General features: G+C 41.1%; 7 protein-coding genes across 7 annotated transcripts; 2 read left to right on the forward strand and 5 right to left on the reverse strand.

Annotated features, from left to right (window-relative positions):
• Positions 1-381: 381 nt before the first annotated feature.
• LOC119562401 lies at positions 382-1,925 on the forward strand. The gene is made up of 2 exons (XM_037875600.1): positions 382-1,495; positions 1,560-1,925. Exons 1-2 carry the CDS (start codon positions 430-432, stop codon positions 1,742-1,744), a joined length of 1,251 nt encoding a protein of 416 aa, XP_037731528.1. The 5' UTR covers positions 382-429; the 3' UTR covers positions 1,745-1,925.
• Positions 1,915-3,533, reverse strand: LOC119562394. Its single transcript, XM_037875590.1, has 3 exons — positions 2,597-3,533; positions 2,311-2,527; positions 1,915-2,254 (listed from the first exon to the last, which is right to left on the reverse strand). Exons 1-3 carry the CDS (start codon positions 3,437-3,439, stop codon positions 2,061-2,063), a joined length of 1,254 nt encoding a protein of 417 aa, XP_037731518.1. The 5' UTR covers positions 3,440-3,533; the 3' UTR covers positions 1,915-2,060.
• A 586-nt stretch (positions 3,534-4,119) lies between these two features.
• Positions 4,120-6,127, reverse strand: LOC119552744. The gene is made up of 4 exons (XM_037862514.1): positions 5,630-6,127; positions 4,970-5,469; positions 4,545-4,908; positions 4,120-4,489 (listed from the first exon to the last, which is right to left on the reverse strand). The coding sequence occupies exons 1-4, from the start codon at positions 5,832-5,834 to the stop codon at positions 4,296-4,298; spliced, it is 1,263 nt and encodes a 420-aa protein (XP_037718442.1). The 5' UTR covers positions 5,835-6,127; the 3' UTR covers positions 4,120-4,295.
• A 538-nt stretch (positions 6,128-6,665) lies between these two features.
• On the reverse strand, positions 6,666-8,455 carry LOC119552982. Its single transcript, XM_037863003.1, is given in 4 exon segments — positions 6,666-7,015; positions 7,078-7,947; positions 8,003-8,233; positions 8,410-8,455. Coding segments are annotated over 4 exon segments (1,353 nt in total). The 3' UTR covers positions 6,666-6,809.
• Positions 8,456-8,490: 35 nt separating this feature from the next.
• LOC119563353 lies at positions 8,491-10,192 on the reverse strand. Its single transcript, XM_037876703.1, has 4 exons — positions 9,934-10,192; positions 9,232-9,734; positions 8,802-9,171; positions 8,491-8,743 (listed from the first exon to the last, which is right to left on the reverse strand). Exons 1-4 carry the CDS (start codon positions 10,136-10,138, stop codon positions 8,535-8,537), a joined length of 1,287 nt encoding a protein of 428 aa, XP_037732631.1. The 5' UTR covers positions 10,139-10,192; the 3' UTR covers positions 8,491-8,534.
• Positions 10,193-11,067: 875 nt separating this feature from the next.
• On the reverse strand, positions 11,068-12,649 carry LOC119550655. Its single transcript, XM_037859504.1, has 4 exons — positions 12,396-12,649; positions 11,835-12,337; positions 11,406-11,775; positions 11,068-11,339 (listed from the first exon to the last, which is right to left on the reverse strand). The coding sequence occupies exons 1-4, from the start codon at positions 12,601-12,603 to the stop codon at positions 11,134-11,136; spliced, it is 1,287 nt and encodes a 428-aa protein (XP_037715432.1). The 5' UTR covers positions 12,604-12,649; the 3' UTR covers positions 11,068-11,133.
• Positions 12,650-13,034: 385 nt separating this feature from the next.
• On the forward strand, positions 13,035-14,510 carry LOC119550683. The gene is made up of 3 exons (XM_037859550.1): positions 13,035-13,626; positions 13,691-14,216; positions 14,273-14,510. The coding sequence occupies exons 1-3, from the start codon at positions 13,084-13,086 to the stop codon at positions 14,455-14,457; spliced, it is 1,254 nt and encodes a 417-aa protein (XP_037715478.1). The 5' UTR covers positions 13,035-13,083; the 3' UTR covers positions 14,458-14,510.
• Positions 14,511-14,719: the final 209 nt, after the last annotated feature.

The raw sequence follows: 14,719 nt of genomic DNA on the forward strand, positions 1-14,719 counted from the left end.
ACAACAATTAACAGCTCATTGCCTAGGACTTATCAAACTATAGTCGTATCTCTCAAGCTTTTAGTTTTAACTGCTAGTCATGCTTACTGTAACAACAGAAATCAATTATTTCTGTGAGTTTTATTTTATTTACGGAGTTAGGTGCTAGGTGTCATTAAGATATTCTTTGTTTGTATTGATTATTATGTTTTGATTAGTTACTAGATTTAAATTTTGAATTACGATCAAGTGGTAATTATCCTGTTGATAAGATATAGGGGGTCGGGTTATTTCATACAGAATCGAAAAGATTCAAATGAAAAAGCTTTAAACTGCTTTTGAAAGCTCACTTGGAAAACCTTTAAAACGAGTGAGTACCCAATCGGTTTTAGTATAACCAGATTGCACAGTGTTCCGAATAGTTGTAGGTTGCGAGACCGCGAAACAAACATGACAGATAAAGCAGTTACAGAAGAATTCAATGCCGACGAGCTAGAGGCTCCGGCTTGGCTGAACGCCCAGTTTATTGGTGACGTGCTGAGCAGCTATGAAAAGTGCCCGGAACTGAAAGTAACAGATCTACAAATCACCCCCGCAAGTGCCCAGGGAGATCACTACGCCAGCGTTATGTTCCGAACTACTGCCGAGTATACCACCTCGAAGGGAAAGTTCAGTAAGCCCCTTATCATCAAGACGATGCCCGAGCAGGAAGGTCATAAGAAGGATATGCTGGCAGAATCACATTTGTTCTCTACGGAGATTGGAGCCTATACCAAGGCTCTTCCAGAGTTCGAGAGGATTCTCCGGGAGGCGGGAGATGATACAAAGCTATATGTTCCGTGCATTTACCACAGTTTGCAGCCTCGTCAGGTGATGATATTCGAGGATCTGGTGCCGCAGGGATACTCTGTCATTCGGAATAGACCCATCAAGGAGGGGGAACTGAAAAAAGTCTTTTCCAAACTGGCCAAATGGCATGCTGCCAGCATGAAAGTTATGAATGAGCAACCAGATTTCATGAAAGATTTTAAGTATGGTTTGATTGAGTTGCCCGCATTGATGTCGGATCCAATGGTCACAGGTGGCATGGCTAACTTTGTGAAAATGCTAGAAAAGATTCCCGAACTTACAAAGTACAAGCCGTACTTTGAGAAAATAAAGGGAGACTACTTACAGCGAATGGCTGACGTGTTGCAGGAGTACCGAAAGAATTATCAATCTGATGGATACTACGTAATGTGTCATGGCGATTTCCATCTTCGAAATATGATGTTTAAGGACAACGGGGACGTCATGTTTGTGGACTTCCAAGTCTGTAATCTGTGCCCCATTACAATCGATCTGATTTATTCCATCTACATGCTTATGGAGGCAGAGCAGCGATTGGATCTCGGGAAAGATTTAATTAACTATTATTTCTCCGTTCTGGAGGAAACATTGACAAAATTGGACTATAAGGCCGAGATGCCCACACAAGTGGGTTTCTGGAAACAAATTCATCGTCACAAGTACTATGGTAAGTGCCTTCATTAGTTTTCTGTTATCAAATACTTATTTTTAATTTGGATTTATTTTCACAGATTTCTTCCTTATTTCCACTTTTCTTCCAATGATGCTGCCCATTAAAGCAAATAAGCTGAAAATGGCCGATATAATTCTAGACCCGAAAACGAGAGAGAAATGCTACACATTCGAATTATACGTTGATGAAATCAAGAAGCTCCTTCCCAAATACGAAGAATTGGGGTACTTTAAAGATCTATGAGTTTAGTGGACTGTAGACGGAAATGTTAATTATGTCTGAATGCTAATTCAGATAGGTTGTATCTGTATTGTATCTTTGTATTATCGATTTTATAGATTTCAAATTCCGGGCCACCTATAAATTGGTATTATTTTCAGCTAGAATTACTTCTAGAATTACTTTTAATAAAATTTTAAAACAACTGGTGGTAGTTTATTTGTTTGTCAAAAAGCTTAAGTGTCTGAAAAAAGGAAAGCTTACTCTATTTGGAAGCCCGAATACTTTTGATCGAATGTAACGTAATCTGTCTGTCAGCTTCTCTCTCCGGTTCGTTCACTTAAATATCCAAGAATCCGGACAGCTCAAACTCTTTAATAGTACGCTGAAGGAAAGCTCGGTACTTAGGGTTCTCGACATTTTCGCGACGGAAACGATCGCCGCTTTCGGTGCGTGAGTTTAGATCCTCGAGGTTCTCGAAACCGGCTCCTTCCCTGAAAATCAGGGGGGTCAAGCATGTGGCACCAATGACACCTGAAAGAATGGATCATTAGAATTTCGTTATTCAGATCGAGGAAAAATTAACAGACCCATTAGACTGGTGTTGATCAACTCAATGTGGATTTCCTTAAGAGTGGGAATGTGTCCCTTGTAATTCAGCTTCTCCAGGGTCTGCTGTAGGATTCTCTGGTATTCCCGAACGATATACTTGAAATGAACCTTTCGAACATTCTCGTTCAAAGAGCCGTAGAGGAAGTAGTTGAGATCAATTGTTGGGGATCCCACGTAGGCCAACTGGAAGTCCAACTGGAAATCGAATATTAAAATATATATTAATATTATCTTTAAATAATACCTATCATATCAATGACCTACCGTGACCACATCATCGGGTTCCTTGGTCTCGTTGTTAATGTGGAACAAAAGATTGTTGATCCACAGATCGGTGAGGTTGAAAACGCGGAACTCCTTGCCGGTGGTTTCAAACATGGTCAACGCCCTCTGCAGGACATTCTCGGCCAGCTTGAACATCTTCTCCGTGATCTCCTCGTAGCCCTTCCAGTGGGCCACCTCCTCGGCCACGCAGCGGATGTTCACGGGGAAGAAGGTGAGGAAGTCGCGACGGTCGGGATTACGGGAGATGGGCGCCTCGTCGAAGAATTCCAGCACCTCGGGGTTCTCCTGGGCGATGAGGGCGCTGCAGGCGTGCAACTTGGCGACCTTCTCAATGGTAGGCAGTACGTAATCCAGGTTCAGTAGACGACCCCGCTCGAAATTCTCGAAGCCGGACAACTGCATGTCCTCCAGGATCAGGAAGGGTTCTGGCGATTCCGTGGTGTAGTAGCATGTGGGGGCAATTTTCGTTTGATCTCCGATGGATTGAAGAAGGGCCTGGACTCGTGGCAGCACCTCCTTGTAGGTTAGAATCTCGCGCTTGAAGAGCTTACTTCTGTGGGCCACCGCACCCGTTTGTCCCTTAGGATGATCCTTTACAATCACCGAGAACTTGCTCTTCGGCGCCGAACCCCTTTGAAGATTGAAGCTGGCCCGGTGCATTTCACTGGCAAATCCCGCAGCCTGGTCGCCAACTTGGGCGCTTTTAACCAGCAACTCCGTGACCGCCAGCTGCTCCTCCTTGAAGTGCTCCTTCAGCACATCCTGCAGGAATTCAGCGGTAAGCCATTCCGGTGCCTGGTAGTTCTTGCTGCCGGTTCCCATTGTAACTTATTTATTTTTTAGTTTTTTTTCAAGTCACCTGACCGCACCGAATAGAAAAAAACCGAGAGCAGCTGAGCAGCAACTTAATTTGGGGGCTATCGAATCGAGAATGTGGGGCGAAACATGTGACGGGTGGGAGAAAGACAGAGCTTCCATAAAGCTCTCTCTGTTTTTAGCTTTACGCTGGCTTATCAGCTGATTTGGGTATATATAATATGTAAAATGTACATGTGGGAACCACCAAGCACATAGCTCAGAAACCAGTTTGCGGATAAATGTGGAACGAATCTTGTGGATACTGTTGACTGATAAGAAAAGGCAGTGCTGCCATTTCTATATTTATAAGAAGAGAAAAATATGAAATGGAAGACTGCATTATAGAACCAATGTATAACTGCATTTATTTCTAAAGTTACTTTATTACAAAAAAATTTAATGTTCTGCTGGTTTCGGTTATTATTATCGACCTATTACTGTTCTATTTAACAGAGATACCTGTTGTGATAAGCTTCGACGAGTTGCAATGCGTTTATTATATTTGATCTAGTTATTATCGATTAAAAATAGCTCGAAGTAATTAGTTCTTTAAATATAAAAAAAAAAATTTGACGCTTTCTGAATCGATCTTTGTAATAATGCTGAAGTTAATGTGCCTTCTTTTGTATAGGGTATGAAATCCCTAAGATAAAAATTTAAAAAACCTTTATTTAAAAATATTAGTTAGACTTTGTCGCAGTTAAACAATACATAAAACTGTTCGTTCTTTCAGTTCCACACAGGTTTTAATTCGGTAAAAAGTGCATAAAAGAATGTGGTAGGGCTATTAGGAATAAGTACATAAGTAACTAGCATTACTTTAAAAGTCTAGGATGCCACGCCTGTAAAGAAAGGGGAATATGCTGAGGGCAGCACGAACGTAAAGGGGATTTGTGTAGACCTTGGACCGGAAACGATCCCCTTCCTCTCCCGGCTGCGTAAGCTTCACCAAGCTGGCCTCCGTGTCCACGGGTAAAAGGATAAACACCAAATGGGTGAAGGTGTTAAAGTAACCTAAGGGAAAGGGAAAATTATTGATAGTGCCCTCGAAGCAGTTATCCGAACTTACCCCAAAATCCATACTTTATCATGTTCATATGCAGCTCCCTTAGCATCGGCATTCTTTCGCTATACTTAAGGATCTTCAGACAACGCACAAGGTGGGTATGGTATATCCTGATAAAGCAGTCGAAGTTTTGTATCCGTATACTATGGCGGGTCGAGCAAATGATGAGTTCCCACAAGTCCTGAGCCGGACTGCCCCATTTGCACAGCTGGAAATCCACGAAACGAATTTGGTTGATATCACCAGATTGGGTATAGCTTAGCATTATGTTGCTAGACCACAAATCGCCGTGATTAAGAACCTTAAACTCATGGGGATTGTTGTTGAAACAGCGGGCGTAGGATTGCACAAATTGATCGGCCGTGGGCTATAAACGGAATCATTACTATCAATTCCATTATGAACATTTAGAAACTTATTATACTTACTATGCGACTCACGTACTCCTCATGATCGGCCAGACCCCAACTGGCCATTGCTGTCTTAAAGCTCTGAAGCCTCGCCTGGTAAGACTTGGATCGGTTGTAGTTGGCGGGTAGATAAATCCTCTGAAAGTCATCGGGAAAAGGTCCATTACGCTGACGCCAAACTGCACTTGCCGCGTGAAATTCGGCTAATTTTTCCAGCACACGTTGCATATGGACCATATCGAAACCCTTGAGGCGATTGATATTGCGGTATTTTTTCGTTTGCAGATCCTCTTGCACCAGGCAGATTCGCCCTTTAATGTCCTCCGCCCAGTGACATTTTGGTGCGAACTTCACACTCAGTCCGGCCTCCTCATAGAGAAGTTCGAAATTCGGTATGATCGTTTCATACATCATTTTCTCCTTTGGAAAGATATTCAGGGTATTCACAAAGCCACCATTTCCTTGGGCATCGTCCAGCATGGTCTTCACTATGTACGACTTTTGTTGTGAGAATCCATCTATCATACAATGGAAAAATTGATTTGTAAAATACGATTTTAGATTACAAATTGTTTAACCTTTTTAAAATTTGCAACAGAAGTTTTTTATAGCTTTGATATTTTGATATTTCAATATTACCATACCTCAGCAAGCTGTTAAACCTTAATTTAAGCATACCTTTCATCTCAATGTCGATGACGATGCGCATCAGCAGCGAGGTGTAGGTCTCTCCGGGCGGCGTGGCCGGAATAATCGAGAGGTTCAGGATGCGCCGGAACTCCCGAAATTCCCTCTTAAGCAGTCGCTTGAAGTAGGCCTCGTTGACCCAATCCGGAATCCGGACATCGCTGGAATTGCAGAACTTGTTGCTGTTATCGGGCATTTCGCTGAAATTCCGCCAGAGTGGATCGTATTGGATCGTATCGGATCGGATCGAAACGGTTATGCGTTGTTCCCGGTCCAAAGTGTGCGGCGCAACTGTTTTGCCTCCACTTTCCTTATCGAGAATGTTTTTCTTGTTTGAGCGACGCGATGTTATTTTTGTTTTACTGCACGCACAGCAACAAAAACAACCGCAGTATGACGAGGTGGGTGAGGTGCGCACTTATCAACGCCCCGAAAGCAATGCCAACTGCCCGTCCAACTGGTTCGTCAACAGCTGGGACACTGATCATGGCGTCTGGGCCAAAGACGCTCCCCGTGGGGCAGTGGGCGATAATTGGTGGGGTAGAGCTTTCCCCCGTACGGTTCCCGATATGGTCAGCACCAGGCGCCGCTCTTATCAACAGTGGCAGTATTGTGATGAGAATACCTGATAACCTAAAGTTCGGGGAGGGAAAAAGCTCTGGAAATCATTTACATTAAGTAGTGCAAAAAATTTGAATTCTTAGAACTATTTAAAATATTTCATTTTAAGATCTGTAACTCAGAATATTGATTATCCACTACTATATTTTTACTTGTGCCTATAGGCACAAAGAATATGTATGCAAAGAATTTTTGTATATTTCTTAAGGCGTACCTTGCTCTACTTGGCGCTATCATTCTATGGCTTTTATCAGTTTGTTGATGGAGATACGGTGAGTGCGTGATAAGCAGACAGGCAACTTCTAGTATCTCAAGTTAAGTGTCCAAAAAAAATATACATTAATTTAGTTTAAAAAATATATTACTTTTAATAAAAAAATCTTTGAATATTTTGCCAGTTGAAATTCTATTTCAAGGTCTCCCGCTTTCAATTGTAATGCAGTCGCGACATTCGCCACGTAAATCTTGAAAAAACCAGAATCAATATTCGCACACAATTTATTTTATAGAATCGAGTGCAAGATGCAGTGGAAGATGAATAAACTTGCGATCAGTCAAAGTCTTCGAAATTAAAGAGACCGCGGCTGCAGCAGACGGGATACAACTCTCTGATGACTTCCACAAAGGCTGGATTTGTGTAGGATCGGTTTCGAAACTTCCTGCCCTCCTCATCCTTTGAATTAAGGGTATGCAGGTTACTTTCCTTACAAGGGGGCAGCAAATGGCTAGGTAAGTGACTAAACACGGAAAAGAAAGCTAAGGAAATATGAAAAGTTTGTAAAACGTTTAAGTAAATTATATATATGCAGAGCCTCTACCACAGAATGTGTTGTTTTTCTTATAGATGGCAGATTGTAGCTCCCTCAGTTGGGGAAGCGGCTTTTCGTACTTCAGCACTCTCAAGCATTCGATGAGATATTCCCAGTAGATTCTCACAAAATTATCGAATTCCCGATAGCGCAAATCCTTCTCGGCGGAAACGGTTATCATCATTAGCAGATCCTGAGCCGGACTTGCCCATTTGCAGATCTGAAAGTCCAGTAGAACGGCCTCACTAAGAGCGCCATTTTCATCGTACTTGTATAGAATATTGCTGGCAGTAAAGTCGCCATGAGTGAGGACATTGAAATCCTGGGGATCTACATTGAGGTATTCCAAACAAAGATTGCCAAACTGCTCTGTAGTGGGCTGTAATTAAATTTATGAGATGTCATCCATTCCCCAAGTTTTCATGGCTTCATTGTATTCCGTAGCCTTTGTTTTAAACCTATTCAGGTTAAGCTGAAGGTTGTCCTTCTTGACGAATCCATGATAAAAGTCAGTGTGGTAGGGCCCATGGCGATCTTTGTAGATCGCACTGGCGGCATGCAGTTCAGCCAACTTCCGAAGAGACAGTCGCATATGCTCCATATTCACCCCCTTGGTTCGATCCGTACTCTTATAGTTCTGGGCTGAAAGATCCTCAAAGATGAAGTAGAGATTTCTCTCGACCTCTCCGATTTCCAAGCACTTTGGCATCAGCTGCACAGGATGTCCAGCCTCACGATATATTTTCTCAAACTCCGGTAAATAAGTGGAGTACATCTGCTGCTCCTTATGGAAGAACCGCATCTCATTCACTTTCTTTCCGCCCTTATCTAAACTCAGGGTGGTCTTGACCACATACGACTTTCTTAATTGAGTTCCGTCTAAAGAGAAGAGATTTTCACGTTGTTCCTTATTATATAATCGAGAACACCTCACCCTTCATTTCTAAATCCAAGTAAACACGCACCATGACCGATGTGAAATTGCATCCTGGCGAAACAGCGGCCACTGGAGTAAACTGGAGAATCTTACTATAATCAGGCTCATCCCTTGCGAGCAAGAACTCAAACTTCGCCCTGTTTAACCATTCCGGTATAAGCAGACTCTCGTTGGGGTTTTCGATCTTCTCGGAGCGCGAAATGATTTGAACTGATTCCAAATTTAAGTCTTATGCCATTATGTTAAGTTTATCACATAAAGATAATATCTCTGGAGATTATTCTCTGGCAAGCATTGTAGCCATTTTTTATGATGGTTGGAAAGTTCAGCAGAAACACAATTATAAACCCAATTAAGACTATAGTTTTAGATTATTTCAGCATTGAGTTAACTGAAACCCAAACCTTTTTTATCTGAAGTGATCATCAACTTGACTCGAGCCAAAGTCATACTGATAAGGTGCACACTTTTTTGACACTCCAAACTTGTTTTCGTAATACTTATCTTTCATTTATTGCAAGTTCACAAATCAAACATCATAGTCTTCAAAGTTTAAAATACCGCGGTTATACAGGAATGGATATAGCTCCTTCATAACGTTTCCAAAGGCGGGATTGGAAAGCAGACGCAATCTGAGACTTTCTGCTTCCTCTGTGTCAGCGGTCATATTGTGTAGACTGCTGTCCTTATCGGTGGGAAATAGAATTATGGGCAGGTGATTCATAATGCTGAAGAAAGCTACAGGGGAATAATTTGATTCAGTGATGAAAAAAAAACGTTTTAATCTAGATCTTACCGTAAAATGAATAGTGCTTGTTGTTCATAGAGCTTTGAAGATCGCGTAGTTTTGGCAAGGGCTTTTTCAGTTTCAAAACCTTTAGGCACTCGATGAGGCGCTCCCAGTAGATTCTCACGAAGTGATCAAACTCCTTGATAAGCAAATCCTTTGCGGGAGAGAGGGTGAGGAAGAAGAGCAGGTCCACGGCAGGATTGGCCCATGTGGTAATCTGGAAGTCGATTAGTATAAGCTGATCGAGACTTCCGTCGGGCAAATAATTGCTCATCAGATTGCTAGACCAGAAGTCACCGTGATTGAGTACATGGAATTCCGTGGGATCCGCCTCCAAAGTACTCAGGCATTGAGCCCAATACTGATCGGCAGTGGGCTAATTAAAAATAAGGAGATATTATTACTGCTATTCCTCTTTCAACTATATTCAACTTACAAAGTCCTTGACGTATTTCTCTGCGTCTTTCATGCCCCACAAAAGCATTGCCTTCTTGTAGGCCTTTTCCTTCCGCTTGAACCCATCAATATGGAATTTCTTTACGTCCCGCTTCACGAATCCCTCATTGAATTCACTGGGATAGGGACCATGCAGCTCCTCGTACACCGCACTGGCCGCGTGATACTCGGCCAATTTGTGCAGGGATTTTGTCATGTGCTCCATATCCAGTCCCTTGGTACGATCCATGTTCTTGAATCGCTGGACACACAGGTCCTCGAAGATGAAGTGGATGTCTCCTTCCCGCTCCTCAGTGTGCAGGCACTTGGGCGCCAATTTTAGGTCCCACCCGACATCCTTGTAGAGGGCCTCGAAGGCGGGAAGGTACGTTTCGTACATCTTAGCCTCCTTGGGGAAAAGTCCAAAATCGTTGATGTCACTGCCACCTCGCTCCTCAGGTAGCATCGTCTTGAAAATATATGTTTTGGTCTTTACGCTACCATCTGCAATATTATAAAAATCGAATTTTTAAACATGTTATTGAGATCTGGAAACTCTATAAAACGTTACCCCACAACTAGGCGTATCTTTATTTAAAGCTTATGAAACTTTATCAAGTACAATAACTAATAACAACCACATATGAAGTATTTATAGGTCTTTATTATTATGATTATTGACATATGTTTATCACAAACTCACCTTTCATTTCCAGCTTAATATAGACCCTCAACATGGTCGAGGTGAAATTCTCCCCAGGCGGAATGGCCGCCACTACGGTGAATTTCAGTACTTTAGAATGATCTGGTTCGTCCTTGGCCAGGACACCTTCGAAGTACTTTTCATTGATCCAATCCGGAATGATCAGATGCTCATTGGGGTTTACGATTTCGTCGCTGTCGGACATTTTGCTATTTATTCTAGTGTATTCGGCCAGCACAACCTCTTCCGGCACCTGCTAGTTCGGGACTGAATTTGTAAACATTTCTAACGCTGCTTTAATAGCAATTTTTGAGTTCTCTTATCGATAACTTATTTCATAATGTTGGGTAACAGCAATAAGTTGCTTAAGTTTGTCTCTTTAATTGTCAAACTATCTCTTTAATTTTGTCTAGCGGGACTTTATAAATATTTTCACATTTTAAAATTTTATTTCTGTTTTGAGTTGTTTATTATTTTTTATGACTTGCTTGCTTGCTTTTTATAACGCTTAGTTGACGTATTTTCACTTTGACATCATGATTATGGGTAGTTCTCAATGAAGATGTATTTTGTGTATCTATATTGTTTTTGATAAATCTTATATCCATCTAGAACTTTTCTACCTTATCAGCTATTTATTTTATTTTTATGAAGAGCATTAAAAAATCGTCATGTGCTCAATTGTATTACATAGGTTTGCTGGCCTTGACAGTCAATTGATAGCACACAAGCAAATTCAAGACTGATTAATGAATGTTTGTTCGTGATACAGTATCAGCCTTATAAAGCCAATTTGGTTGCGAGTCAGTGTAAAGAACGAACGTTTTTGTTTTGGTATTTCACCATAAATTATTTAATCAGATATTTAACAAGTCAGATAATTTGTTTGTTTCTACAGCACAGATAGTATACAAATTAATTGGTCACACGCATGCTTTGTATACAATTAAGTCACCAAATTTTTGGCTTACTCATTATTGGTAGTTCAAATCGTATGCGACAGCAGTTATATTTGTTTGTTTTGTTTGTTTTCTTATCTAAAAAAGCCAGTCATCGTGATGTTAAGATCTTGTTTGGGACGTCATCAGCTAAAAGTTGTCTTAGTTCGTATAGTGATTTACTTTGTTTGTGGCATTTCAGTCAACAACATTTTCATTTTATTTGAGACCCATTCAAAAATCTTTAAATACATTTCTTTTCTTATTCGAAGTCAATAAAATTAAAAATTCCACGGTTGTAAAAAAATGGATAGATTTCCTTCATAAGACGGCAAAAACTTGGATTTGTAAATGTTCGCATGCGGAATTTATCACCCTCCTCGTCATCTCGCAGAAGGGAATGCAAATTGGATTCCTTGTCGGAGGGAAATTGAATGACGGGAAGATGATTGGAGACGGCAATAAAAGCTAAAAAGAATTTTCGAAAATGTAAATAACGCATACATTAAACATTTATTTAATTCATGAATTTACCGTAGATAGTATTGGTGTCTTGATACAAAGATGTCTGCAGGTCTCGAAGTTTTGGCAGAGATTTCTGGTACTTTAGCAGCTTTAGGCATTCCACTAATCGCTCCCAGTAAATCCTGACAAAGTTATCGAACTCCTTGAGCTTAATATCACTAGCCGCTGAGAGTGTGATGAAGAAGAGGAGATCTTGGGCAGGACTGCCCCATTTGCACAGCTGAAAGTCGACCATGATGACCTCATCGATTTGGCCATTGGCTAGATAGTTGCACATGAGATTACTGGACCAGAAGTCACCATGCGTAAGGGTGTTGAAGGCCAATGGATCCGTCTCCAGATTCTTTTCACACATTTTTGAGTATTGCTGCACCGTAGGCTAGTAAAATAAAATAAGTTTAGTAATTGGCCAATTTAAGGTAAGAGGAGCGGACTTACAAAGTTATTTATATATTTTTCCGGATCTTCCAAGCCCCAAAATGCCATGGCCTTGGGGTATGTTCTCGCCTTTACTAGAAAACCCGCTTCATGGATCTTGACTTTGTCCCTGCCAATAAATCCCTCCTCGAATTGCGAGGGATACGGTCCTTTTTGCTCGGCGTAAACAGCTGCAGCCGCATGAAACTCGGCTAGTTTATGGAGGGATCTCTTCATATGTTCAAGATCCAGACCCTGGATGCGATCCACATTCTGGAACTTCTTCACACCCAGATCCTCAAACACAAAATGGATTCCGTTCTCACGCTGATCTGTATGCAAGCATTTAGGAGCCAGCTGAATCTTCTCTCCGGTGGAACTATATAGCTCCTCGAAGGCGGGCAGATACGTCTGGTACATCATTAGTTCCTTGTCGAAAATACCTCCTTCGCGAATCTCCTTGCCACCACGTTCCTCCGCCAGCATAGTCTTAAAAATGTAGGTTTTATGTTTAGTGCTGCCATCTGTGGAGATCCAAACATTTAGTCTATTAAGTTCTCTTGATTCAAAAACTTTTTTCACCTTTCATCTGGAGATCCAAGTGAATACGCAGCATAATTGATGTGAAGTTCTCCCCTGGTGGGATGGCAGCTACAGGCTTAAAGTTAAAAATCTTCTTATAGTCTGGCTCATCTTTCTGCAGAACTTGCTGGAAGTATTCCTCATTTATCCACTTGGGAATCTCCAAATGCTCGTTTGGATTAACTATTGTTTCTGTTGGGTTCGCCATACTGTATCTGCGGTATTCTCGATCCAACGCCTATCTTTCAACTGACTTAGTGACGTTCGTTTCGGTAGTTTCATGACAAGCTAAAGCTTTTCTCTTTACAAACAAAATGTATATCGTAAAGCTTTTAAAGGTAAAGGTTGTCAGCGTGACACAACGGTATCTTGTAATTAACCCACTTTGAAAATAAAAGACAAGATGCATCGCAGTGGTTTAAATAATGATAAATAAACACTTTTACTTTGGGGAAATTTTTAAAGCTTGAAAGCTCTAAATAAAATCGAGATGCCAAAAGAGCGTGGTTGGTTTCTGTTTCCAATCTGGCCTGTTGCCTGTTCGGTATCTTAAGAGCCAACATCAAACTGATAATAATTTCGCCAAGCGAAACGATTGAAAGCTTTTATAAATCGAACATTTGTATATATAGGCACCCCACGGACAAGTAGAAATTAGTATTGCAAGTATAACCTTAGGTGCGACAATATGGCTGAAGATAGTTTTAATGCTGACGAGTTAAATCCTCCGGAATGGCTGAATGTGCAGTTTATAGCGGAGGTTTTAAGTGCCCACGAAAAGGCATCAGACCTTCAAATTACCAATTTGAGCTTCACTCCGGCGAGTGCTAAAGGAGATCACTATGCCAGCATTATGTTCCGCGCTAAGGTGGACTATACAACGCAGAAAGGATCCTTCTTCAAGTCGCTAATCATAAAAACAATGCCTGTGGAGGAAGGCGTCAAAAAGGATATGTTTGCCGATTCGCCTCTATTCAAAACTGAGATTGGAATGTACAGTAAAGTGCTACCTGAGTGGGAAAGGATTCTCGGAGAAATAAATGATACATCCAAGCTGTATGTGGACTGCATCTATCACAGTCTGGAGCCACGGCAGATTATAATCTTTGAAGATCTCGTGGAGATGGGATATTCAGTTGTGCGAAGTCGTTACCTCAACCAGGAGGAAATTTGTAGTGCCTACTCCAAGCTGGCTAAAATACATGCAATCAGCATGAAAGTAATTTACGAGGTAAAACCTTCAAAAAGTACCATATTATTTATGAAAATAAATATAATTTTTTCAATTAATTTAGCGCCCTGACTACCTAAAGGAGTTCAAGTACGGATTGTGTGATATGCCTGGCCTGATAGACAGTCCCATTATAAACGCAGGAATGGCTCCCTTTATCGATTTGTTGAGCCGGATTCCAGAACTGACAAAATACCGGCCTCACTTTGAAAAGATAGCACTGCACTTTAAGGACCGTTTACGGGATATCATGCAAGAGTATCGCACTAATCCCAAACCAGGATATAATGTTCTCTGCCATGGAGATTTCCATTCCCGAAATATGATGTTTAAACACAATAAGGAAACCGGAGGCTTCGAGGACTGCATGCTGCTGGACTATCAGGGCTGCAATGTAGCTCCAATGGCCGTTGATCTGATGTATTCCATTTATATGTTGATGGGGCCAGAACAAAGGTGCGGAGAAATAGAGACTTTGTTAAACTATTACTTCACCGTCCTGCTGGAAACCCTCAAAAAGATTCACTACCAGGGTACAATGCCCACTCCTCATGGATTCTGGGCGGAAATGAAACGCCATAGATATTACGGTGAGTTAAATGCTGTCAGTCCTCTAAAGATCTTTTAAGCAACGTTTGGATTTCAGAGTTCCTATTGCTGAGCACTTTCTTGCCGGTGTCGATTGGTCTTAGAACTCATTCCATGGATTTAGCTGATTTGCTGCACAATGAAGAAACTCGTCAAAAATGCTATCGATTGAAAGATTTTGTTGAAGAAACCAAAGTTATGCTGGCCAGATTTGAAAAGGCTGGATATTTCGAGGATTTTTGAAGGGGAATATCTAAATTTAAAAAAAGAATAAATATCCAAAAAAGTTTATCTTACATAAAGGTTTCACCTGTTTTCATTCTTTGGTAGTCGAATGCCAAGCGGTTGTATATATGCTTTTATAGTGTAGTACTCTGTTGTTAATTAAATGTTATATTTTTCAATGTGTTTGGCAGTGCTGGAAGCCTAAAATACTACTAAAGATTAAATCTACTCCTTTTTTGGGAGAGTTATGTATGTGATCCCACTGGGCTTAGTGGGATGA

Source organism: Drosophila subpulchrella, chromosome 3R (assembly GCF_014743375.2).
Source record: "Drosophila subpulchrella strain 33 F10 #4 breed RU33 chromosome 3R, RU_Dsub_v1.1 Primary Assembly, whole genome shotgun sequence".
NCBI lineage: Eukaryota > Metazoa > Arthropoda > Insecta > Diptera > Drosophilidae > Drosophila > Drosophila subpulchrella.